This window comes from Schistosoma mansoni, assembly GCF_000237925.1.
Source record: "Schistosoma mansoni, WGS project CABG00000000 data, supercontig 0221, strain Puerto Rico, whole genome shotgun sequence".
Taxonomy (NCBI): domain Eukaryota; kingdom Metazoa; phylum Platyhelminthes; class Trematoda; order Strigeidida; family Schistosomatidae; genus Schistosoma; species Schistosoma mansoni.
In genome coordinates this window covers 101,530-128,361 of record NW_017386087.1, presented here as the reverse complement: position 1 = coordinate 128,361, position 26,832 = coordinate 101,530, and the positions used below count along the sequence as shown (strand labels likewise).

At 39.0% G+C, this 26,832-nt stretch overlaps 2 protein-coding genes across 2 annotated transcripts; both read right to left on the bottom strand.

The window, feature by feature from the left end:
* Positions 1–5,576, bottom strand: Smp_174000 (hypothetical protein; the record flags this gene model as incomplete). Its single annotated transcript, XM_018792671.1, has 2 exons — positions 1–411; positions 5,490–5,576. 2 exons carry the CDS (start codon positions 5,574–5,576, stop codon positions 1–3), a joined length of 498 nt encoding a protein of 165 aa, XP_018644019.1.
* Positions 5,577–5,725: 149 nt separating this feature from the next.
* On the bottom strand, positions 5,726–6,116 carry Smp_174010 (hypothetical protein; the record flags this gene model as incomplete). Its single annotated transcript, XM_018792670.1, has 3 exons — positions 5,726–5,872; positions 5,916–6,015; positions 6,049–6,116. The coding sequence occupies 3 exons, from the start codon at positions 6,114–6,116 to the stop codon at positions 5,726–5,728; spliced, it is 315 nt and encodes a 104-aa protein (XP_018644020.1).
* Positions 6,117–26,832: the final 20,716 nt, after the last annotated feature.

Sequence of the window (26,832 nt, the reverse complement as noted above, 5' to 3'; positions counted from 1 at the left end):
TTAGGCTTTCGGTTCCTTTGGTATTTTATTCCACAAAGCATTCCAACATAATTGTAGCGGTAATAAATCATTATTGTGTTTGAAATTAAGACGTAAATCGAAATCCGCCGAGTAACCTAAAAAATCCAAATATTTATTTATAGGGAGTAGAGGTAGTAAAAGCTTGGGCAAAACATTTTGTATTAAATGCTTTTGTTGCAAATCTTTTTTTTTCAACTTTGCTGAATTGAACGTTGGTGTTGAGAGTGATTGCATCATTAATTCCGAACTCAGATGGGAAACACGTTTAGCATGATAATGACCCAAAGAAGCAATATCACACGTTAATTTTTTTATAGGTTTATCAACTGTACTAGTCATCGAAGGATCATTACGTAGAAAACGAAGTACATGTTCTTGGGTTAAGTTATGCTGCGGATAGAAAAAATCACAAAATCACAAGTCTATTTGCAAAGTGATAGAAAGAGAAAGTGGTATAAAGCTATTACACTACGTGAACAACTATTGTGACAAAACTATGAATCAGCCATTTCTTGTTCAAGGTCATATAGCGAGAGACAAGTCTAGATGAGCTATTGCGAGCAAGTGGATTGTTCACCTGGTAGAAGCTACTGCACACATGCCTCTGCCTAGGTTGATCCAGTTACTTGAGTTGGAAGCATCGTTATTTAGCATCCAAAAGTCTTAGTCTTATCGTTGTCCATAGTCATTTTAAAGTTAGGAAAAATTAATAGTGACAAAATTGTACAAAAATACACAACAAATCAATATATTACTCCAGTCAGTCAGCTACAAAATGGGACAAGGCAGATATATGAGTCTGTCCAAGTTGCCATACCTCGTTAGCACAACAAGATGAACACCAAATTCATGGAAGTAGTAACTTCAATGGCAGTAATATATGAAGGAAAGATTGTATGTAAGGATATAGTATCGAAGAAAAGAATTAGTTGGTAAAAAGGAAGATATGAAGGAATTTTAATCTCAAGGATTAAGGGAAGAGAGAGAGTATATACACTGACACCATTGTGATCGATTCTGAGCCATGTCACACAGAGTCTCCAACCATTGGTTACGATAGTCACGCAGGCCCCAATCAAGTAATCTGCATCTACCAACATGGCTCAGACCAGAAGTTAGTGACTTCAAGCACTGATGTCATGTTTTGGTTTGGCCGCCCCTAACTCTCTTCCAAACATCCCCAAACTAGTCAGCATAGCCCGTCGTGTTAATCGGTGTTCAGGCATACATAACACATGGCCCAACCATCTCAGTCGATGAAGATTCACAAACTCATCAACCGATTTACCATCATTTCCTAATACCCTGCGTCTAACCTCACTATTACTTACCCGGTGATCCCAGTAGATGAGAGCAATATTTCTAAGGCATCTGTGGTCAAATACTAGTAACTTGACAGCATCTTCTGCTCTTAATGGCCACGTTCCACAGCTGTAAAGTAGAACAGAGCGAACTGCTGCGCAGTATACTCGTCCCTTAATTGATAGACGGATATCTCGTCTTCGCCATAGGTGACGTAAGTTGGCAAAATCTAATCGAGCTTTTTGAATCCGTGCAGAGATTTCGTCAGACATCAACCCATTAGGGCTGATCAGACTTCCAAGATAAGTGAAGTTGTCGACACGTTCGACTACTTGACTCCCTATCCTTAATTCAGGTGTTGACGTAGTTCAGTCCTGGAGCAACAATTTACATTTATAGGGGAAGGAACGCAACGCAAACATCCTGGTATTGTTGCTCAGTGCTACCAAAAGACTGCATTTTATGAGCGTCTTCACCAAACAGGAATATGTTATCTGCGTATTCTAAATCAATGTATGGACCTCCTAGAAGATCAATTCCTGAAAATCTAATCAACAAGAAAGTTATTTCCAGCAGTAGGTCTATGATGAAATTAAACAGAAATAGAAATAGTGGACAGCGTTGTCGGACACAACTTGAAGTTGTAAAATCAGATGACAGTTTGCCATAAGCTCTCACTCGACTGATAGTGTTTGAGTAAAGAGCCTTCACAAGGTCTATGTACTTCTGAGGTACACCTTTCAATGACAGACAATGCAACAGACCCTCTCGGTCTACAGAGTCAAATGCTTGTTTTAAGTCAGAAAAGGATAACACAATGAGTAATATAATTAAATAGAGAGCCTATGCACATAATTGAAATAACTTATTTGTCTTAAGAAAATCGCGTCTCATTTATCGACTTGAAGTTTAACTCAGTAATAACACTTTTAGGAAATATTAGGTTTATCTATAACCTTCAATTATGATTTAGAACTGAAGTACCTTAAATGCTAATAACTTTCTTAAACGTAATCATGAATAGTTAAATAATTAACAGACTTAGAAGAAATACTGATCTGTTGTGGATAATCAACGGAGAAATTTACATTATAAGATTTGGCAATCTTAATAATATTGATCAGAGAAACAGACAAAGAACATGAAGCACGTATAAAAATCCATCAACATTTCAGAGGTATTGGAAGTAAAAAGAATAAGTGACTATGCAGTTGGCTTTCTTCAAACAATCTTAAAACAAACGTGGGAAATATACTTTCTTTAAAGATCACTGGGTCACAATATAAAAGACACTTTAGAACATGAACTCTTCACTGGACAAAAAACTTAACAAGAACAGGATGATCTAGAAGAACCTTGAGGTAGGAAGAATATTGTTATGACTTAAGCCGACGATGGGTTTGTCATAACAGCGATAAATAAGAATGACAACGTAAGGAGCGGCATAAAAGTGTAAATTTGCAAGAAAGTCACTAATCAGATGAACAGAACCTTAACTACTCATTAGAGTAGGATAAATAACAAGAGAAGACCGATGTATCAGTTTGACCAAAGTTTGCGATAGGTTGATATTACACAAACTAAATACTTTTAAAACCAGTTGTGTTAACTCCAGAAACTTTGAAGTGAAGTCTTACAAGATAAATTCTAAGGAAACCACATTGTTTGATGAATACATTCTTCAGTAGGTCTTTTATTATGGATATCGAAACTTACAAAGTCCAAATGACGATGCGTTTTCGACATTGTATGCTTGTCCACTTCAAACGAACCCAACATGAAGCAGGAAAATAGTCGAATGGTTCAAGCATTTTGGTTTTATTTATTAAGTCACAAGTTTGAATCCCACCCTACCTACATTGATTTGACCAGCCAGGTAATATTACTAGTCCATACATAAACACCATGACTCAAATGTGCGTATATAAACTGATGATTGGCCCTGGTACGGCTGAGAGTGGGGAGAGTCCGCTCTCCCTCTCGAAATGCTTTCATATGGCCACGCGAATATATAGCCTCTGCCAGGGAAGTCCTACTCACTTCCTTCTCGTGGCGGGGGTGTTGTTCACAAAAGTGAGAACACGAAAAGCGAATATCCGGCGCTTTAACCGGGTTGGTGGATGTGGAGGATCCACCTAGGGGAGTTGGAAAACCCTTATTCCAAACCAATGGTGCACATGGGCTCCAGGATCCAGAAGGAACGAATGGCGTATGAACCAACTGTTGGCCACCGGCTACCATGGGAATGCATCTCCTTACGATGCTCCACTGCCTTATGGACTAGACCTTTAGGTCAAAGGCTCCGGGTGTGGCCCCCTAAGAAAACCACCTGCTTCAGTCTGGGCACCTGGGTAGTATCACAGCCCTCACACAAATCGAATGAGATTTGTGTGGCGCATATTTATCTGGTGCTTCCTTGTACCAATATTTATGTGTTTAAATAAATAATAAATAAATGTCTGTGATAATGAAAATCCAGGAAACAAGTGTTTCAATCAATATAGCTTGGTTTGGCCTTCTAGCTACTGTATTAGATTAACAACTACGACGAGAACCAGACAATTAACTGCTGGAGTTTAAATGATGCGTAACAAATTTTAGCACGTAATACCCAGTTTCTTATTCCCCAAAATGTGCCATACACCCACGCCCATAAACAGTTTAGTAATTACATTTAAAATTAAGAATGTAAATATTCACCTTGTTGATGAACATACTTGATTTACTACATCCAAAGGAAATAGTAGAACATTTTTATGTTGAGCTAATAAAACTGAACTACGTAACATATTCGCCATTCCCTGAGCTCGTCCAAAGTGATTAAGCAATGGGTTTAATGAAGTCATTTCAAATCCTACTTGTTAGAAGGTAAAATTGATGTACTTAGTCAAATAAATTATAAAATGTGCATAATCGTAACAACAAATATTGAAAAACAGTCACCTTATGACGATAATTGTATTCCATGAATTATATAAACTGTTACGGAAAAGGTAAGGAGGATATTTGGCTGTAATCAATAGGAAGAAAGCATTTGATCTAGGTTTCTTGCTAGTTGGTAACCGTCATCATGGAGTATCCACAGTCCTGGGGGAATTGACACATCCCTCATAGGATTCGCACTCGTGTTAAAGTGAGAAACATTACTACTGTGCTACTCAACATGAGACTGATATCCTTTAGAACTGAGAAATGTACAGTGACTGATGGCTGAGTATAAAAATAATATCATCCTTACCTAGTCCTTAGTGGTGGTTGAATCCTAATGATCAAGCTGTAATGTAGCCATTGACCAACTGGTAAGTGTAAACAAAGAAACAATACATGCAAGGTTCCATAAGTTTTCAGCAAAGCTACATAGCAAAATTTTTGAAAATTATGTAGTTGATTTTAAACCTAATAATAATATCAGCTACTATGACCAAAAGGTTTGGGCTGTCATTTGGAGAAAATATATGAACGAAAAACGCCGTTTCTACGGTTCTATTCCTAATATTTTCGTCGTAAAATTTTAAGATTATAACATAAAATGAGAAAAACCAATTACATTGATATTGCAAATCGAATTTAACACTAATTTTACGAATCCCTCATAAAATGAATTCAATCTGGTAAAAGATGTGCTGCCAACTAATACGGAAGTTTTATATAGTAATTTTTACTTTCAGGAACCTGTTATTCTCACTGAGGGCTATAGTTTTATCTTTTAGTGATATTACATTCCAACGACTGATGATAGCTTTCCTATCTTGAAGCCATGCTTTGAAGGTTAAAATAAGCAACGTCAAACTACTAGGTAGCAGAATCTGATTCAACTACATCTATATCAGTTTAGGCTTGATAGTAGTAGTTGGCTTATAACTAAGCACACGGAACAGTTAATCGTGAAAATCAGGGCAGGTGTAGAAATCTAGAAAGTTCATACATGAATAATTAAAATACTGTATGAAGAGATAACTTTAATACTAGAAAAATCTAGGGATTTTATAGAAGCAGTATGATTCAAACTTGTATATAAAAAATTAATAAGAAATAAGTATATATGGGAGCTTGGAACTGCGTAAATTGAACCTGTTTGCAAGAACACTGTTCTTTAAGCAAGATCCAAAGGTTCAGTCGAATTTAGAACCTGTGGTAAAAACATCATATGTGAATCAATCACTTACCATAAGCCTCAGATAGTAGAGAATGAATCGGAACATAGGCATCATCAAAATACGCTTCAGCTGCTTTGCAAGTAGGAAAAAAAACATTATTAAAGTGTAGCTCCTATTTAAGTAATTTATGAAACTCAAAACGCTAGTGGAAATGAATGCAAACCCTTGAATTGATTAGCTGATAGAATCGTTGTTTTGATAATACTAAACCTGAAACTGACTAGTTATGGATAAAGGAAAAGTGATTAGGATGGTACTTCTTTGAGCTCTCGTCCAAGAGGAGTGTGGTGTGGTGACGAATTATTGGAGCTATCAAATAGATATTCGATAATCTCCCTCCAAAACTGAAACCGGTATTTAGCTTGAGCCAGATTTTCTGATCGGTCACATATCTTGAGTGTAAAAAAAACAAGTTGATAAAGGAGAGATCAATACTTGAGCTAGTTCTACGTTGAAAGCTCTTAAGGCCAAAGCAAAGTTACGTCTTGAACCAGGTAGCAACAGTGAACACAGATAGTTTTCGTAATCATACTTCCTAAGATCATAACGACAGAATTAATTGACATACTGAACAATACTGAGACAATAAGGTTTTGTTTTTGCATTCATAAAACGAATCCTGGAAGGATGAAGCATTCATAAAAATAAACAAGCTGGATTAAGGACATGAAATTGATTGAATAACTAAAATGTACATTTTGCCAGCAAAAATAACCATTCATTTTAAAAACATAACTGACTTGAAAAACGGAAAAGCACAATTTCCAATTTATAGCTGGGTATGAATAAACTATCAAGTAATTACAACACATCAGGACTGTCAGAAATTTGAACAGTTCTTTATATACTTAGTTAGACCGTAAAGATGTTGCTTGCGGCTTTTTTCTGTACCTGATTTGGTAAAAAAACCAGCTTGTGTCATACACCGAGTCTAACACTAGTGGATGAGGTCATAGCTTGGAATCCCTTAGAGTGGCTTATATCCATCGAACATTCTATTGTACCATGTGTTATTGTACTTCTATTGATCGTTATGACTGCTAGTTGATTTTTCTTCTCTACCAGTAGTGTAACTTGACAAAATACAAATTTACCTTGAGTTTTACAATCGAGAGAATATATATATATATATATATATATATATATATATATGAGGGAAACTGACATGTACAACTAGATCTCTTTCAGTTGAGGAAGTTTTGACCACTCTTTATGAAGAAAGTAAAAGAAGGTTACAGCAAGAGCTCCACTGGCTTCTATTATGATCCATATCTGATAACGTCTCTAGCCACCGTGTTGCACCATCTCTTGGACCCCAGCCAGGGAGTCAAAAAGGACCAACAGAAGCTATCCCTTTGCAGTTTTCTTTCATGCCACGACACCATGTCATACACTGACCACCTCTCCACTTTTTCCAACCAGTCCCAGAGTCGGCGAATAATGCAAGACATCGAATTCTCTGGGACGATATTCGTAGAACATGTCCAAACCAACGAAGTCGGTGTTTCAAGATAGTGACATCAATTGGATTATCGTCTCTGCGCCCGAACACACGATGCCGAACCTCTGCATTACTAACATGGTGTTGCCACTGGATGTCAGCAATCCTTCGGAGACAACGATGATCGAACACAGAGGGTCGTCAAACATCCTCGACCAGAACGAAAACCAGCCTGCTCCTTGCGAGTCAACCTTTCTCAAGTTTTAAACAACCTACGAAGAATGACAGAAGCCAATATTTTGGACGCAATCGGAAGTAGACTTATCCCCCGATAGTTGTCACAGGAACGACGTGAACCCTTTTTAAAGATAGGGACGACTATCGAATCATTCCATGATGTTGGAACGCTCTAGCTCCCAGACCTTTGTAAACAACTCAGTCAATTCCTTAGCCAGAAAGTCACCATCATCTTTAAAAGGAGCCAGAGGACAATTATCTGGGCCCGGTGATTTGTAGCGTTTCAAGAGTTGGAGTTTCTTGCGGACTTTCACCTCATTTGGTGGATTAGTTTTCACCGGCCATGGAGGGCAGGACAATCTGGTCGATGTTCCCGGAGCAGCAGGCCAGTTGAACTGCCCTTCAAAGAATTCCGCTCATCGTCCAAGACGTCGACAGATGTTGGTGATTAGCATCCCGTCATCCTCACAGATTGTTTCACTCACACCATAATTATTGCTGCCAGTGGCTCGGATGAGTTGGAAGAGCTTCCGGCAGTTACCAGATGCAGCTGCTGCTTCCATCTCATTAGCACGCTCCGACCACCAGGCTTCTTGGTCCTTACGCAAGCTTTGCCCAATTTTGTTGCGTAACAGCCTTAGTTTGTGGTCAAACTCACGGTCACTCGGAGTAAACCGACGGGCTTCAATGAGTTGTAAGGAGCCAGAAGAAACCCAGTTCTTATAAGCGGGACGTTTCGCGAAGCCGTAAGCGACTTTACTCGCCATTTTCATGGCGTCATGCAGTTGCAACCAATGCTCATCTATACTTTCCAGTGGAATGGCAACTAGCCTTGAACCTAATACGATTTGATGTTTAGTTGCAACAGAATCTGCAACCAATTCGCTGACATAAATCCGTTGGTGGCGGTCAATTCTCCAGCCACTGAAAAGTAAGGTAAGATTGGTGCAGACCAGGGCATGATCAGACTCCAGATAGGTACTCCAAAATGAGCGGCAGTCTTGTACACAACCACGCCAGCGGTAGCTGACGTGATCAATCTGAGTCCAGGCTTGGGATGCAGAGGGAGGACGCCAGGTGGCACACCGGCGATGACTATGCCGGAAGTTAGTGCTAGCCAGAAACAAGTTGTAGTCTGTACATAGTTGCAGTAGACGGTCCCCGTTATCTGTCCTGAGACCAACAAGTCCCCACCGGCCACCTAAGCGACTCTCTTCTAAGCCTAGACGCCCGACTTGTGTATTCAAGTCTCCAGCTAGTACTAAAATATCTGCCAAACGCACTTTCTGGAAAAGAACTGTTAACCGGTGGTAAAACTCATCCTTGATTGCATCCGGGCAGCAATCTGTCGGGACATAGGCGGAGATGACAAAAAGACATCGTTTCTCACGCCGATTTCTTCTCACTTTGATGGAGCTTTCTAATCTAACAGCACATAACCGACTGTAAATGGGGATCCAATCGATTAGTGCTGCCTCAGCTCTAGCGCTTAGTACAACACCAACGCCAGCAAGACGAGACGAGGATGCCACAGAGTCCCCGAATAAACGCACGTGAAACAAGCTTTTCGAAGCGACAGATGGAGAGCGAATTTGTAGTACTTCACTAGAGTCTTGAATATGGGTCTTGGATAGGCAAAAAACGTCAATATTAAAACTTCTTAAAGACATAGCCAGCCCTATCTGTTGTCTGATCTGCATTAGTGTGCGAACGTTGAAGGAAGCCAGTTTGAACGGTGTACGTGGTTTCAAAAAAGACTGGTTCAGTATTCAGCATTCACTTCCGACCAGACGGTGACTGGAGATCGTTTGGTACGGCCGAGAGTGGGGAGAGTCCGCTCTCCCCCTCGAAATGCTCTCACATGGTCACGCGTATATAACCTCTGCAAGGGAAGTTCTACTCACTGCCTTCTCGTGGCACTACTGTTGTTTACGAAATTGAGAGGACGAAAAGCGAATGTCCAGCACTTTAACCGGGTTGGTGGACACGAAAAGTCCACCTAGGGGAGTTGGAAAACCCTGGTTCCAAACCAATGGTGCACATGGGCTCCAGCATCCTGAAGGAACATATGGCGTATGAATCAATCGTTGGTTACCAGCTACCATGGGACTGCATCTCCTGACGAAGCTCCACTGCCTTGTGGATCAGATCTTAAGGTCAAAGGCTCCGGGTGTGGTCCCCTAAAAAACCACTTACTTCTGTCTGGGCACCCAGACAGTATCACAGTCCACACACAAATAAATGAAATGACGATTTCTACTAAACTAAATGACCATATTTTTGTGTGGCGCATATATATTTGTTGCCCCCTTGTACCAATATTTATGTGTTCAAATAAAATAATGATAAATACGATACATAAGTAGTAATCAACACTTAATAGACTTGTAAATACTTAAGCATGACTTTTAAACACTTCTAGTGTGCTTTGTGTATACATGGATGAGTTGAAAGTAAAATTATAATGCAACTAAGCTTGATCAAGATTTGTGAGTAGATCCCCAACCTTTTAATTTTAGGGGGAATTTTATCAGTTATGGGGAAGCTGCAACAAAAGGTTTTAGTGAACTGTGACCAAACCTCCCTTGGTCTGGGGGTTTCCCCCAAAGTTTCAAGTTATTTTAGCTAAATTCTCAATACTTTTGAGAAAATTCTGGGTTTTTCCCAATATCTTGCTGGACTTTAGATTAAAATATGAATTTTCATACGACTTTAGGAAAAACCCGGAAATTTTCACAGAATCTACTTAAAATATTGGAAAGAATAGCCAAACAGACCATAATGACTTCTATGGAAACCAATAACCTATTAAACAGCGAACAACATGGTTTTAGAAAGAGTTTATCTTGTACAACAAAGCTCCTTATAGCAAGGGAATTTTGGATAAAGGCGCTAGACAACGGAAACTCAGCAGATGTTGTCTACATAGACTTCAGTAAGGCTTTTGACAAGGTGCCAACAAATAGACTGCTACTGAAGTTAGAAAATCTTGGTACTGCCGGACCTCTTTTAAAATGGCTTAAGGATTTTCTGGTAGGTCGTAGACAGATAGTAAGAATAAATCCGAAGTGCTCCACCTGGAGATCAGTACTTAGTGGAGTACCTCAAAGTTTCGCCCTGTCTTCTACTTATTATACTGCATGCAAATGATCTCCAAGTATAGTACAGTCCCGAATGTTATTATACGCTGACGATGTAGAAATCTGGCGAGTAATAACTGGAGACACAGACACATACGCTCTTCAGGCAGACTTAAATAATGTGATTAACTGGTCTAAAGAGTGGCTGATGCTTATCAACGCAGCGAAGTGTCTACATGCACTATGGGGATACAAAGGTTGATAGGTACAACATAAGGAAAGTGCTAGTACCCGCGGTCCCGCCTGGACCTTCTATGGCCTTCTATCCCTACTACACAAATCTGAATGAGAAAAAATTATTTATCTATAGATATCTGAAGATTGGAACTGGCAAAATTGTAAAATGTAAATGAGACATATCACTACTTACAAAAGATGTTTTAAGTACATTCCATATGACAACAGAAATACTATCAGAACACAATGCCAGGTCTACAGATAACAACTCAATAGAAATTCAATAGAAATTCTCGTCAAAATATTGAGCTCAAACCAACATTCCTCATGACTAACATTATGATGCCCGTTGGATAACCTTGATAGATTGCAATATTGACCTTGAGCGATCTTAACTAGATCTAAGCTGGATTGTCAGGATTTAGTAATACTTGTCAGGATTGGAGGTTTTCACGAATCGATGTGAGGTACGAAACAAGGATCTTGTGTAGATCTGGTAATAATCATCTTTTTTCGATTCCAATAAGTGCACAATATCTAACATTTTCGAGAATTCCCCCATTCATTTAGTCAGTCAGTGCTCCATAGAATAAAGTGAAAGTTAGAGCCTGAGGAGAAATCCCCAGTTTAATTCATTCTTTAACATGCAGCATTCACACAAAAAAATAGGCAGGTCGATACTGTGTATCAGTATGCACACATGGTGCCTATTGAGGATTGATGCGCAACACGCATCCTATCTCCTGTTCAGCCATATGAAGTCAATATATCCAGTTAGTTTCAGATAAGGTGAAAGATAATGTGGATTTTGGATGCATTTTGCTAATAGTTGTCGTTAATATCTTGGCTTTTCATCGAAAACTGTCTTCCGTCGCAAAGCATCTAGATTACTGAGAGATGGTGACCACGAAGGAAGTAGTCTACATAATGCTCCCCCTTACCTTGGAATATTACCATTTGACATTTTCGGAGACTGAATATCGAACCATTGCTATGTGTCCATAGAGGTCCAAGTCAGTGTGGTGTTTATATGAACTAATGATTCCTTTATACTTGATGTCTGCCTGATTATATGAATTCTAAATACAATACGTTCGTTGGTGTTCACCTAGTTGTTTGGTCTAAAGTGCGTTATTTCTGGGATTCTTAGTCCGTATATCAAAGTAAATACTTCTACTCATCGCAGTTAGTTAAGAGCAAGCCGACGTCCTTACCATGTTAGAGATGAAATATTATTGTAACGTGATACAATTAGAAATAATATATGCAGTTACTAAAGTACCTAACACACAAAGTCTCTTAGACAGAAAAGGAAATCTCCTCGACCATAACTCCGTTCTCCACTACCATTCTGTGAATGGAATTTCTGAGTCTCGAAATCTCCGTTTTTGTCAACCATAATGAATTGTCTTCATATTTTACGAGACTGAGCACTGTGCAATAAGTGTGTTACTGGCGTTAATACAAGAGTCTGCCGAACAGCATACTGTTTCCGAAAATAATTTTAAATAGGAATAATTTTGCACAAAGTACTATGAAATCCTACAGAACTTTAAACTCTATAGTTAATAGTATTACCAATACTTATAATGACCAACGGCATAGTTACAATTTTGGAGACAGTTTGTAGCACTTAAAATTTTCACCACTTAGCCTGGATATATCAATATGTGATTGCACATCATCGGGCACACCATCACCACATCATGAAACGACATGGACTGGGAGCGAGAAAGAAAAAGGTGAGAGATTTGCAAATCCACGTGCATTCAACAAATTCGTTATAGGCGGCACAATATTTCCACACAAATGCATACGCAAAGCTACATGGGTCTCGCCGGACCACACCACAGAGTACCAGATAGATCATATTTGTATCAACGAAAAATTCCGAAGGACAATGGAAGATGTGAGAACCAGAAGAGTTGACATAACTTCAGATCAACACCTGGTTGTGGCCAAGATGAAACTGAAGCTAAAGAAACACTGGGCAACTGGAACAACAGGTAGGATTCCTTAAGGACCGGTTGTGCACAGATCAAATTGAGACACTACGGATCATCGTGGAACAATCAGTTGAGTGGAATTCGTCACTATACATCGACTCAAGTGAAAGGTCGTGCATGGAGGACAGCTGACAGATGCATTCCAAGTAAGGACCGGAGTCAGACAATGCTGTCTACTCTCTCCGTTTCTCTTTCTTCTGGCGATTGACTGGATTGTGAAAACCTTGACAGCTGACGGGAAGCACGGAATGCAATGAACAGTTTGGAATCAATTATACGATTTGGACTTCAATCATGATCTACCCCTCCTATCTCATACATATGAACAAATGCGGATGAAGACAGTTAGTGTAGCTGCAGTCTCTGCATCAATAGGCCTCAACATACACAGACGTGAAGACGAGGATTGGCAAAGCAAGGGCCGCATTCCCACAACTGAAGAGCATATGAAACTTAAAACAACTGTCATCTAATTTCAAAGTGAGAATCTTCAATACGAACGTCAAGACGGTCCTACTGTACGGAGCTGAAACAGGGGGAACTACTACGACTATCGTCAAAAGGCTACAAATATTTACAAACAGTTGTCTACGCAAGGTACTAAACATCCATTGGTCGGATACCACCAGTAATAGCCTTCTGTGGGAGGAGAGAAACCAGCTTCCATTTGAAGAGGAAATTAGGAAAAAATTTGGAAGTGAATAGGACGTGCATTACGAAAATCACCAGACTGCATCACGAGGCAAGCCTTAACTTGGAATCCTGAAGGGAAGCAGAAAAGAGGAAGGCGAAAGAACACATTACGCCGGGAAAAAGAAGCAGGTGTGAAAACGATGAATAACAACTGGAGAGGATTGACAGGACAGGGTTGAATGGAGAGTGCTGTTGAGCGGCGTATTCTCCTCCATTAGGGGTAACAGGAGTAATTATGAAGTTAGTAAGACGATATTTTGAAGGAATATGATACGGCAGAAATTTAGTTATACTTTCAATTATGCTAAATCAAACTCCGTGATATAGACGGAACAAACAACGGTTGGTTTCTTTTTGCACGTTCAAAGACATTGTGACTAATCACTTAATTATTTTCTTCATGCTCCATAACTCTCATGCCGTTCAATTGGTACCTCAACTTGAATAACCACAAGCCCATTAACAGACGTTCCGTCGTGCGTAAGAAAGTTTTTGAACATTTTTATGGACTTGTGTGAAAATCTCCTTAAGTAACTGCGTTTTTAATGGAACTTGTGGCTTTACTTTCTTGATTCCTTCATACGTTCAACCTGTAGACCTTCTGATTCTAGATGAGATGGTTACCACTTTTGATTGTATTGCTTGAACTGATTGAAATTGTGCAGTTTTTGATTGTGAACCAGAGCACACTTTCAGGACTTGCAACGTCTGGTTTTGTGACGAGCAACTATGTTCACAATCCATAATAATTTTGCTGTTGATATTTCTGCAATGTTAAATATCACCTTTTGGACAAACGGCACATGACCTATTCCGGCATTAATAGAAAATAAATTACATCCCCTGAACACTTTATATTTTGACTGGGCTAGAGTTTGAGCGTCTTGACTAATCTCCGCAGTTACTACTAGTTACAAATTGCTCTAGTTTGTACTTGGCATCAAAAGTCCGATTTTTAATCCAGTTCGTAGTGTACAACACTTCTTATCAAAACTAAGTTCATTTGACAACCACGCCACATTCATTCTCATATAAATTTGGAAGCATATATAGGCAATAAGTTTCATCACTAAAAATACAGAAATGTTCTATTCTTAACCGCTGGCCACAATTCAAGTTATGTAAACCGTTTTCAACAACGGCATCATACATACATGACGGAAATATCAACTCTTTTTTAACTAGGGCAAGAATAATCAACGCGACAGAATAACATGAATAACTAAGAACACAGAATAAAATGATTCTGCTTCTGCGTTCATAGTTGTTCATCCTGAAATATTATATTAAACTCAAAAATACACTAATTAACATGTGAAGATGAGGTGTGGACGCGACTGAACGTCCAGTTGGGTCGTAGCTGGATGTTAATCGAAACTTGCATTGAACTGGCTATGTTTTCTAGGCCTAGATGCAAATCATTATCACTGCGTATACATAGCAATCCTAAATTGTGACTTCCTATTCTCACTTTTTCTTAAGAAAACTGTTAAAGGCGTGAAGAGCCTGCCTGTGCCGCAGGTGGATCTCATGGGACAAAGTAAATGATATAACTATAAGACCAGTGAAGCAGTCGTCTATATCGCACCTTTGTTTTATAGAAGGCAATGCTATAAAATTAACGCATCAACAGATGTGCATAGTCGATATTGTAATGATAGAAGTCCACATGCCTCAGACGATTTTTGGAACCTACACGTTGACGTGACTCAAAGTGACTTTCAAACGGGTAAAAAAATCCACTGAAAATTATATCCCTGGTCAATCATTTACTCTTCTGGAAGACCAGTGCAAACGTCCTCTAAAACAGTTTTCTCGGCATCAGCAAGCAGATGCCTTAATATGTATTCTCCCTTTAGAAGCGTTGAAATGACTAAAGACGGCCAATGTGGACACGACTGACCATACTGAAATGAAAAAAACTTTTTCGAAGAATGAAAATTTCATTCTCTCCTCAGCTTCATATCGTTGAACTCTGATTACTGTTTCACAGCTCCAAGATGAGAGACGAAGAAAATTGTGAAGAATAAATATGGCTCTTGAAGGAATTAGCTCCGTCGGTGCTTCGGCACAAATATCTAACGCCAGTATGGAAATCCACCATATTCCAGTCTACCGAAAGGTTGTTAAATAATGCAGTATGAAAGTGGGTTATGAAGAATGGTCCCGAGTCGGTCGAAGACTTCCTGCGGACACAATACATATGAGTAGTGAGTTATCCACTGATGGTATTTTCGTTCATGGGGAACCAGTCGCAGGACTGAGTGACACTGGGGTAGCCTGAACTCTCTTTTCCACACGCGCAATGAAGTAGGCACGCATCAAAGGATACAAACATCAAGTCTCGATAAGCATACAGCGCTGTTGTGGAAATAGTGAGGGTAATTGAAATTATATGAAAAGGAAAGGCGAATGAAGCAATCCTTACGTGCTGTGGAGAAGAGTCTGGCTCGGGTTTGGTAATCGGACATGACTAATTGACAAGGTGTAAGGCTCAGACAGATGTTACCACGGACACAGTGTTGCTACTCGGTATGCAGTTTGAATTTCAGGAACAAAAGATGGACATTTCCCTTGATCCGATGATCAATATAATTACCAATGAGCCAATGAAACAATTATTGCTAGAGGATACAAAAAATTGCCATACACAAGCTCGTAATTTACTAAAGGTGAATTCTGAAGCTACCGATTGGTAATAAGCCAACCATTCAATGATTTCAAGGTTGTCCTCCCATGTTTTTTGCTACTTAGACTCGTATTTTCTACCTTACGTTAGTTTCGCGACTTTTCCAAGGCACCCTATCACAAACATTTTCAGGCGCTTAAACACAGAACTGAAACTCGGCATTCAGTAACAACAAAAAAAGAGCACTAAATAAACAAAGGCTATTGTGATAGAGCTATATGAAGATTCAAACAATTCGCGTTTCTCTTGATTCTTCTGAATCGATAGACACTTATCCCATTTTGGTCTTCGACCTCCAAATAATTAAGGCCTGTTTCCCTGTTAATGTAATATGTTCCCAGATAACAATATGTTACGTGAGGCATGCCGTTTTACATTCAAGATCAAGTTGTTGCAAATACTACAGGCTTCACTTTATTAATTTAGCCAATTATTTTGATATGTTATAAGACACGTGAATAATATAAACAGGAGATAGATCTTCATACATTCGAATGATAATGTTAGTGCGGCCCTAATGTCTAATATGAGAGTTGGCGAGCTTCGTGGGATTGAGTTGTGACAAGTAGCGAAAATGAATGGCATTAAAGTTCAGACTAGTCATACAGAGACATCAACTTGAACGTACTAAACCATGCTTCCCAATAGCAATTCCAAATAAATTCCAGAGGTAATGCGATGGCATGGGAAATAGCCATAATTTCCACAAATGCCTTCAACGGTATACTATGAGGGTGCTGAAAAAGAGAAGGAAATAGCGAGAGGTAGGACGGACAGTGTTCATGATTAGTGAAATTCAATCATTTGTGATGGAAAAATTGCGGCATGACTACTTGGAATCCATCTCTTTTATTAGTTCAATTTATAGGCAGTGGTATATCATCAGGTTAAAGAAAATAAGCCACAGTACGGCGTTGAATGAATAAAGTAATGCACGAATGGAAAGGAACCAAAGTAGCTGAAAGTTAAGAATTATGTGTGTTTTAAAATTTTGGTACGGAAAATGGTGTTTGAATATCATTTGATTTCTTTGAACATGTACCGTTTCTAAATGTTGTCGAGTGCAGTTGTCGTGTGGTTTGTTATGGAAATAACGGCGAACAAAGGAGAGATCTGTGTTAGACAAAAGGTGGATTTAAAATGTAGATGAATGTTGACGTTTTGGCGTGTATTTAGGCGAAAGGTAGACAATACCGAGACATTTGAAACGGAGTGACAAGAAATGCAAAATCTGGATTGTTTCTCCACTGACAGATGAGAAAGCGTTTCCCCACTATTTATCCACTGTTTTTTCATGCAGTTTCCTTTTTGTTCACCTTCATTTCCCTTTTATTGATTTCTTAGGCAACTGACCTTTTCTTCCTTATTTTTGTTAAAAACATTATAGCTCGTTTTCATTATTATAAACTTTGTAGTCGTGAGTGAGCTCGTATTTGACGTAATTGTCCAGTTTTGCTTGCACTAGGATTCTTCAGTAGGAAGTAAAAGCACAGAAATTTGCATAATTATCACTTGTTTGTGACATTACACCTTATGATAAAGACCCATAATTAAACAAAATGTTCTGCCCTGCAGACGCTTGCTGGTCAGTGACGCCATCCTCCCTCCTTTTGTGTTGCTAGGCTCTCTTACGTTTACGATATATATGAACATCGTTCTGATTTAAGCTCTACGCCGCACACCTTGTTGAAACACACTGTCACTACTAGTTCCATGTTACAGGAAAATCAAACAGCTAAGGCTTTTGTATTATGGTTTAACCACCTATTTAGTATATCACACTGCTATGAAGTTAACTAATGGTATAGGTTATAAAATACTGGTCAGACCATATGTGGTTTAGAGATGATAAGGACGGGTAGGCGACCAAATAATATGAAGAAAGAGTTAGGGGATGAAAAACTTATGAGTAAGATAATAAGTAGGAAAAAACGTTTGAGTACAAGTGATGATAGAATTTCATACTGGTAGAATATGGACTAGAAGGAAGTCACAATAAGTTACAATATTCTGAGCTTTTCAAGATCGAACAGTTTTTGATTTTCCGTCCAAGCAGCCTCTAACCGTAAGAAGTTTTATCGGGTCGCGTTCTAAGGTATTTCTAAAGTCCAACGTTTGCAACACTATCATTAGTTGTGGGGATTTAAAAGAAACTCAAGAAACATAGTTATTTAATGGTTACAAAAAAGGAGTATGAAGTAAATTACAAAAGAATACGAATAAAGTACTGTTTGGAATGAGACATTTTAAACTACAGAGGCTATTCGGGGACGAATAATTGCGGTTTGTGACGTAGCCATTAGGTGTCAGTCGGTTAAATGTTGGATGGACCATCATCAAATGAAGCTTAGTTTAAACTCCACCGATCATGTGGGGAAAATCCGGACCTGTCCATAAATCAGCTTAGGGGATATTTAAATTGAGAAAGTGTTTGAATTGATCAGATGTCCACTAGTAAACTATTTTAGAGGCTGGCATAGCATGTGAAGAAAGTTGACTTCAATTTACTTGATGCTCTCGATATCTTTAGTACGAAATTCTGGTTCCGAATGTTGTAGTTACTATTTTTGGCAGATTTTAAAGTATCTTAATTTACAGTAGATTCATTTCATAAAATTTTGAAAGGTAAGGTTGAGTTTAATTTGTCTTAGCTACAAGGGATCCAGTTTCAATGCTTCATATCTATCTTTATATGATAGGCCTGGTATGAGAAGCTATGTAAAATGGCGATGTGCTTCCAAGAGTTTCTATCGGTCAATGGAATGTATGCAACTAAATAGAATAGAGCAGTATTTGAGTATGGAGCGAGTGCATACCTTACAGGGTTATCTTGGATTCCTTAAGGCGGAAATTACGGTTCACAAACTAAATAAATCACAATTATATGAACGAAGAATATTCTTTTCAGTAATTTCTCATCAGGTTCTACAATTATAAACTAATAATCCATATAAAATTGGCCAAGTTTAAGGCAAGGTACATCATTTAATAAACTGTAACATGTGAATCAAGGAGTGTTTGTGATATAAAATTAAATCAAATCGTTAATGTTGGGATGACTAATATGTAGTGTTAGCTTGAATCAGTTTATAAGTGAAATAAAATCGTAAGATAAATGATCAGAATATATATAGTTGACATGGGGGTGAGACAGAACAATAGGATTACAAATCAGAAATTACGTAATATGTAGAATAATATGAATTAGGTCAGATATAGTAAATAGGGGTGGATGCTGAGGGGAAGAATAACGTAGTTTTCCAATGGCAAGATAAAATGGCTGAATCAAAGAAGAGATTCAATGTTTTAGTGAGAAGGATATGAATGTTAGGATCCCCATATTTAATTAAATTAACGGGTATTCTATCAAAAAACTTCCGAGAGGTTTTAATGACCTTTAAGTTGCTTTATATATGACACCATTTGGATCGTATAACTGATTGCTATCGAAATATACATGTCGCCAATCCTCGTATATAATTATTGACTTAGCACGCGTTAGTGAATGATCGAATTAAGTAAGTGGAATAGGAGAATGAAGTTTGAATGTGTATATTTCACACAACCGTTGATCCAACAGAAAATTGGAGAGATGGAGCGAGAAAGAGAGAGAGAAGAGAAATGGGTTGGAGACATGTAAGCCAAGCGTGAATCGATTTTTATACTCAGGTATGTTGTGGAATAAGAAACTCACACACTTCCCGTCTACTTAAATTATATATTTTTCCCAAAATGTGGGCGCAAATCTACCCCCTTGTTTTGATGTCGTTCCATATATGATAATACTTTACCCTCAAATAACAGCTTGTTACATGAGGCATGCCAGCTTACAGACAAGATCAAATTGTTGCGGAAGTCACGATTTTCACTGTAGTAAATTACTCAGCTGGGCTGATGTTTTATAAGATATGAATGTAGCTGGTTTTAGTAAGAAACGTATTGTCAATATCACAGTTTGCACGCTTTAGGAAGGTTGCGTTGCGATATGCAACTGATGGTCGAGAATAGATTCATGCGAAGTTGAGGGCTTCCAGAAACCGCAACATCATACCCCTCTGGAATATCTGAGGCTTTAATAATGGTGCAGGACGAAGTGACCCGTTGCACATCTGTTTTCGGTGGTGGTGTATCTCAGGGGTGCTGAAAAAGGGTGTAAGGAAAAGAAAGGAGGAGAAGCGGAGCATTCGATGTTCATGGAGGAACAGTTAAGGTGTGACTACTTAGTCTATTTCTCTGTCATTAAAGTACTTATTAAGCAAGAGAATTCTAACATGATGAAGAAAATAAGTGTAAACAAGGTACGAGTAGATAAGAAAATATTTAAATAAAGGGGGTTCAGAAAGAAGCTTGAAAGTATGGGATTATGTGTGGTTATAAAATATAGTGCTGAAAACAGTATTCTGATACACAAATGGCTGTCTCCCTTCTTTGTTGAAGCTACTTGAGCCTCTTTTCGGGAATTTGTAGAGTATTGAGCAGACTTCGTTTTTAGCGAATGTCTAGTTTGCTTGCAATAGGATTACTCGTTAGGAAGTGAAACTAATTCAGCGTTTTAAACACGGTTTAAAAAGGTATTTTGCATAAATAAATTCGCATCAATACCGTTGGTTCGTGACATCCCACTTGACATAAGGAGCTGTAATTTAATATGTTATGCCCCACAGACACTGGAGGATTGAAGTTATCTCCACACCATCATGTCCTCTTTTCAGTTAAGCCGCCCTCTCTCCTTTTGGTGATGTTAGGCTCTCTTAGATTTGTATTGTGTATGAATATTGTCTTAATCAAGGCCCATAGTTGGAATACACCGTCTCTGCTAGTTCAATGTTACAAGCACATCATATGGCTAAAGCATTTGTGTTATGGGTTAGACATCCACTAGGTATATCATACTGCTATGAAGATAACTAATGGTATATGTCATAAAACATAGATCAGATTATATGTGGTTAAGAAATGGTAAGAATAGATAGCAAATCAAAGGATATAAAAGAGTAGAAGATTGTAAAATTTTTAGGGTAAGAAAAATAAAACATTGAGCAAGTTACAAGAATTTACGATATTTTGAGCTTCTTTTGATCGACCCAAGTTGATCAGCATACATTAGATTAGTGAGTTATCCGTCTATTTGCAATAGAAAAAATAAGAATACATGACACTTAGGAAGAATAATGTGGTTTTAACAATTAGAGATATTCGGAATCTGAAAGTGAGGGTTAGGAGCAGGAGGCCATGATTAATAATCAATGAATAGTGGGAGAGAATAAAGCATATGTTCTGTAATCTGGTTATATTCATACTAATAGCAATGAGGCTCGTCATATTCTTGTTCCGTCTAGATATTAGGCGGTCGATAATGAAGTGCATCATTGGTGGGAGGGAGTTCAAGGAATAGTTGATGTAGCTCTTTAGAGTCTAGCAACAAGGTTACTAGCCTTTTGAATTTGGTAAAACTGTCACAGTTACTGATAGGTATAACAACTTGTTCCACAATAAGCTATACCGCAGTATAAAGAACTTACAACGCATTTGTTTTTGGTGTTTTACGGTAAATAGTGTATGTGCGTTGTTTCTTAGTCTATAGGCTGGGTCATGGATCATAGTTGGACAGGAGGTTAGGAATGCGAGACCATTTACTGATTCGTAGAGAAATATCAGATTGTTCCTAAGCCTAAGGTGCCATAAAGGTTCTAGAGAGAGGTGCTTACATCTACCTGTGTAATCGAGAGTGGAGTCACTTCCAAGCAGTTGGCGTGTGAAGCGTCTTTGGACATCTACTCATATTTTGTGTGTGGTATTCATATTAGAGAAGATAAAAAAGCAGTATTCAAAGGAAGGTGGTACACATATTATGTAAAGGGTAGGCTATAAGAAACCAATTAGCCGTCTAGCTTTAGAAATAATAGAGGAGACATGTACTTCAAATTTTAGGCTTGCTGTGTAATTAATACCTAGATCGTGTACTGATTTAAGTGTCTGGACTCTACTTTTATTTAAGTATACCTACAGTTCATAGGGATGTTTTGCAAAATGCATGACCCCGCACTTGTTGAAGTTGTGGCGAACCGAAATAAATAGTAGCTCAAAAATGGAAATAAAGTTATTGCGTCCTAAAGTTAATATAATGATATACAACTTATAAGCTATGAACACAAATAAAAGTCAAAGGACGTTACTTAAATCGGCTGGCTGGTGCATGTTCCATTGAGTTTGGTACCAGAACCCACAATTATAGGTAAATAATAATTCCAGTGAGGTTGATATGGCTTCAGTAGTATAACGGAACGTGGAACGTAATGAGAATGTTACGACAATCTATAAATATAGATCATAGTTAGTTAATAGTTCAGTTATCATATCCACAGGCATTGTAAAACGAGAGACGTGTGTACAAGAATGTATTTATTTATGAGCAGTTAAAAATGTCGTGCTATGTTGGGTTCAAAAAAGGAAGTATTCAAGGTCATACATTTAAACAACAAGTACAATCGTTTAGTGATAAATGCACAGGTTGTGAAAATTGACAAAATCAATGCAAAAGCTATCAAAAACTATTTACAAAATAGGTTTGTTAAGCCTATCTCCATAAGGTTGAATGGTAATTTCTATTTTTCGCTCCAGATAGTTAGGTTTTCGGTGTCATTTTGAATCAGGAATACACTTTCACTTAGTGCCTCAGGTTTATAGCTGTATACTATTTCGAACTCATCAGCATATAAGTATGGTTCACCAAATTTAATGATTTTACATACATTGTATGCATGAGAAACAAGAGTGGAAATAATTCACTTTCCTGGATGACGTCACTGGTTATTGGTTTAGGTGATGAGAGAGAGTCATTACACTTTACCATTTGTTCTCGTTCGTTTAAAAATGAAACAAACAATGAATAGAGTGAGTTGTTGATTCCGAGGGACCGTAGTTTGACTAGAAGCCTTTTGTGTGTGACCTTATCAAAGCCTTTCTTCAAGTTTGAAAATGGGACTGGCACATGGATTCCGTTGTCTCGCTTCAGAGTTATATCATCCAGGTAGCACACTAGGCATGTATCACATGATCTGGACCTAAGAAATCCATGTTGGGAGACCGAGATGAGATTATTAGTAATTATCTCTTGAACTACCGCCGCCTTAACTACTTTTTCCATCACTCCAGACACCACTAAAGTTATGTTTATGAGTCAGCAATTTTCAACATTTGCTTCAGGTCTAGTTTTAATTTTGGGAACTATATGTGTAGTTCTCAAGGCAGTAGGGTAACACGCTGTAGAGAGTGATATCGCAAATACTTTGAGCAATAAAACACACATATCACCACTTTCAACTCCGCCTGTAGCTCCTCCGGGGGCTACCGCCGGTCCCAAGTCCAGGTAAAGGAGAAGGGTTGGGCATGACATCAGCCACCCCATCCCGTAGAAAAATAACTCGCTAAAAAACGCTAACCAGAAAAAATAATTCAAACCATTTAATTTCTGTCCTGGGAGTTGATGGAATAATTGTTACGCCTCAGGATGAAAACCGAGTTCCTTCGGAATTCACGAGGCCGATGCCCCTTCTAACAACCAGAGTAACAATTTTTATAGGTACATGGAACGTCCGGACAATGCGGGAGACCGGAAGAGCCTTCCAAATTGCTGCAGAAATGGAAAAATATAACCTAGAGGTGTTTGGAATCAGTGACACATTGAAAGCAGTTTGGACAACAACGACTATCTTCTGGGGAACTTCTGTTATACTCTGGTCATGAAGAAGAAAGTGCCACACATACACAAGGAGTGGCATTGATGCTGTCCAGAAAAGCACAAAATTCACTTATAAGATGGGAATCTCATTGACCAAGGATCATCAAAGCCTCCTTCAAAACAAAAAGAGAGGGCATTACAATGAACGTCATCCAATGCTATGCGCCTACCAATGACTACAATCAAGACGTGAAAGTTGGATCCTACGATAGGCTGCAGTCGATCGTCGAGAAGTGCCCAACAAAAAACCTAACCATTCTGATGGGAGGTTTTAATGCCAAGGTTGGAATGTAAAACATTGGATACGAAGACGTAATGGGACAACATGGACTGGGAGAAAGGAACGAAAATGGTGGGAGATTTGCAAACCTATGTACCTTCGATAAACTGGTCATAGGTGGCACAAACGTTCTATACGGCCTTTCTTCGGGATACTGACAAACTTAACCAATTCAAGATAGACCTCAGCAACAGGTTCCAGGCCTTTCGTGATCTACTCAATGGAGAGGGAACTACCATGGAGAACAACTGGAAAGGTATCAAGGAAGCAATCATTTCAACATTTCAGGAGGTTCTGGGTCACAAGAAGCACTATCACAAGAAATGGATCACTGCTGGTACACTGGATAAGATTGAGGAAAGGAGAAACAAGATGGTAGCAATCAATATCAACCATAAAAGAACAGAAAAAGCCAAGGCACAAGCCAAATACACAGAAGCAAACAAGCAAGTGAAGAGGAGCATCAGAACCGACAAACGTAAATATGTGGAAGATCCAGCAACGACGACGGAAAAGGCTGCAGGAGAAGAAAACATGAGACAACTGTATGATACATAAAGAAACTTTCTGGAAATTACCGTAAACCAGAAAGATCAGTGAAAAAAGCGGAAGGCAAAGTAATCAGAAACATTGAAGAACAGCGGAACAGGTGGGTAGAACTTTTCAAAGAACTCTTGAATCGACCAGCTCCATTGAACCCGCCCAACGCCGAAGTAGCACCCACGGACCTCCCAGTCAATGTTGGCCCACCAACAATCGAAGAGATCAGCATGGCCATCAGACAAATCAAGAGCGGCAAAGTGGCGAGACCAGACAACATCCCGGCAGAGGCACTGAAAGCAGATGAAGCAGTAACTGCAAAGATACTCCACATTCTCTTCAGTAAGATTTGGGATAAAGAACAGGTACCAACAGAATGGAAAGAAGGACTTCTGATCAAGATACCATAGAAAGGCGATCTTAACAAGTGTGATAACTACAGGGGCACCACTCTTCTCTCAGTACCAGGAAAAGTCTTCAACGGGGTATTGTTAAACAGAATGAAGGACTACGTAGATCCCTTAACTTCGAGACCAACGGCTGGATTCCATATGGACCGATCATGTACTGACCAAATCGCAACTCTACAAATCATTGTGGGACAATCAATTGAATGGAATTCATCACTCTACATAACTATGAGAAAGCATTTGATAGCGTGAACAGGACAACACTATGGAGGCTTCTTCGACACTACGGCGTGCCTGAGAAGATAGTCAATACCATACGGAACTCCTATGATGGACTAAACTGAAAATTCGTGCATGGAGGACAGTTGGCAGACTCGTTCGAGGTATTGACCGTTGTCAGGCAAGGTTACTTACTCTCAACCTTTCTCTTTCTCGTGGTGATCGACTGGATCATAAAGACTTCAACATCTTGAAGAAAGCACGGGATACAATGGACAGACAGGATGCAGCTTGACGAGTTAGACTTCGCAGGTGATCTGGCTCTTTTATCACACACGCAACAACAAATGCAGAAGACGACCATTGTAGCATCAGCCTCAGCAGCAGTAGGACTCAATATAAACAAAGGGAAAAGCAAGACTCTCTGATACAATACAACATGCACCAATCGAATTACATTTGACGGAGAAGCTTTGGAGGATGTGGTAACCTTTACATATCTGGGCAGCATCATTGATGAACATGGTGGATCAGATGCAGATGTGAGGGCGAGGATCGGCAAAGCAAGAGCAGCACATTTACAACTAAAGACCATCTGGAACTCAAAACAATTGTCAACCAACATCACAGTCAGAATTTTCAATTCAATACAGTTCTATTGTATGGGGCGGAGATGTGGAGAATTACGAAAGCCATTATCCAGAAGATACAGGTGTTTATTGACAGTCGTCTACGCAAGATACTTCGGATCCGTTGGCCAGACACTATCAGCAACAAGCTACTGTGGGAGAGAACAAACCAGATTCCAGAGGAGGAAGAAATCAGGAAGGAGCGCTGAAAGTGGATATGACACACATTGAGGAAAGCAGCCAACTGCATCACAAGACAAGTCCTCACATGGAATCCTGAAGGCCAAAGGAGAAGAGGAAGACCAAAGAACACATTACGCCGAGAAATGGAGACAGGCATGAGAAGAATGAACAAAAGTTGGATAGAACTAGAAAGGAATGCCCAGGACAGGGTGGGTTGGAGAATGCTGGTCAGCGGCCTATGATCCATTGGGAGTAACAGGCCAAAAATTAAGAGTAAAAAATCATCACTTCCACGTTTTAGCATGCTAACTGGGATATCATCTGGTCCATCGGTGTAGGAGTGTTTCAATGTACTAATTGCCTTGAAGAAATGTTGTACATTCAAGTCTACATTAGTAATCTCACAGGGAGGTGCTGGGATTAGTTCTGAATCATTTAGTGGTTTTTCATCAGTTAATGGAGAACGGAAGTGTTCACTAAACAATTCCGTAACAAGTTTAGGATCTACGAATACTTGTTTGTCTTTAATAAATATGTTTCCTTTCGATTTAGAACTTCTAAGTTCATTTTGAAAGAGTATGGTGAGTGCAGAGGAGTTGTTATTAAGTTCGACAGCACGTTTTTTCTGTTCGACTGTGTTTTATGTAAGTATATCTTCTGTTCGAACAAATAATCTTGTCATAGTTACTAAAGAGGAAAAGTCATTAAAGTCGTGGAATCTAGTACACTGTTTTTGAAGACGTCTTCGTGTACCGACCGGTATATACAGATCTTTAGGGAACTTAGGTCTCCAGTATTCCAAAGGTGCGATTTTGTCGATGATACTTCTGAAGTTGTGATAAAATCTATTGGTCAATGTGTTGGTATTGTTTGCACATTGAGGAAAGCAGCCAACTACGTTGCAAGGCAAGCACTCACCTCAAGGCTAAAAGGTGAAGGGGAAGGCCAAAGAACACAGTTCGCCGAG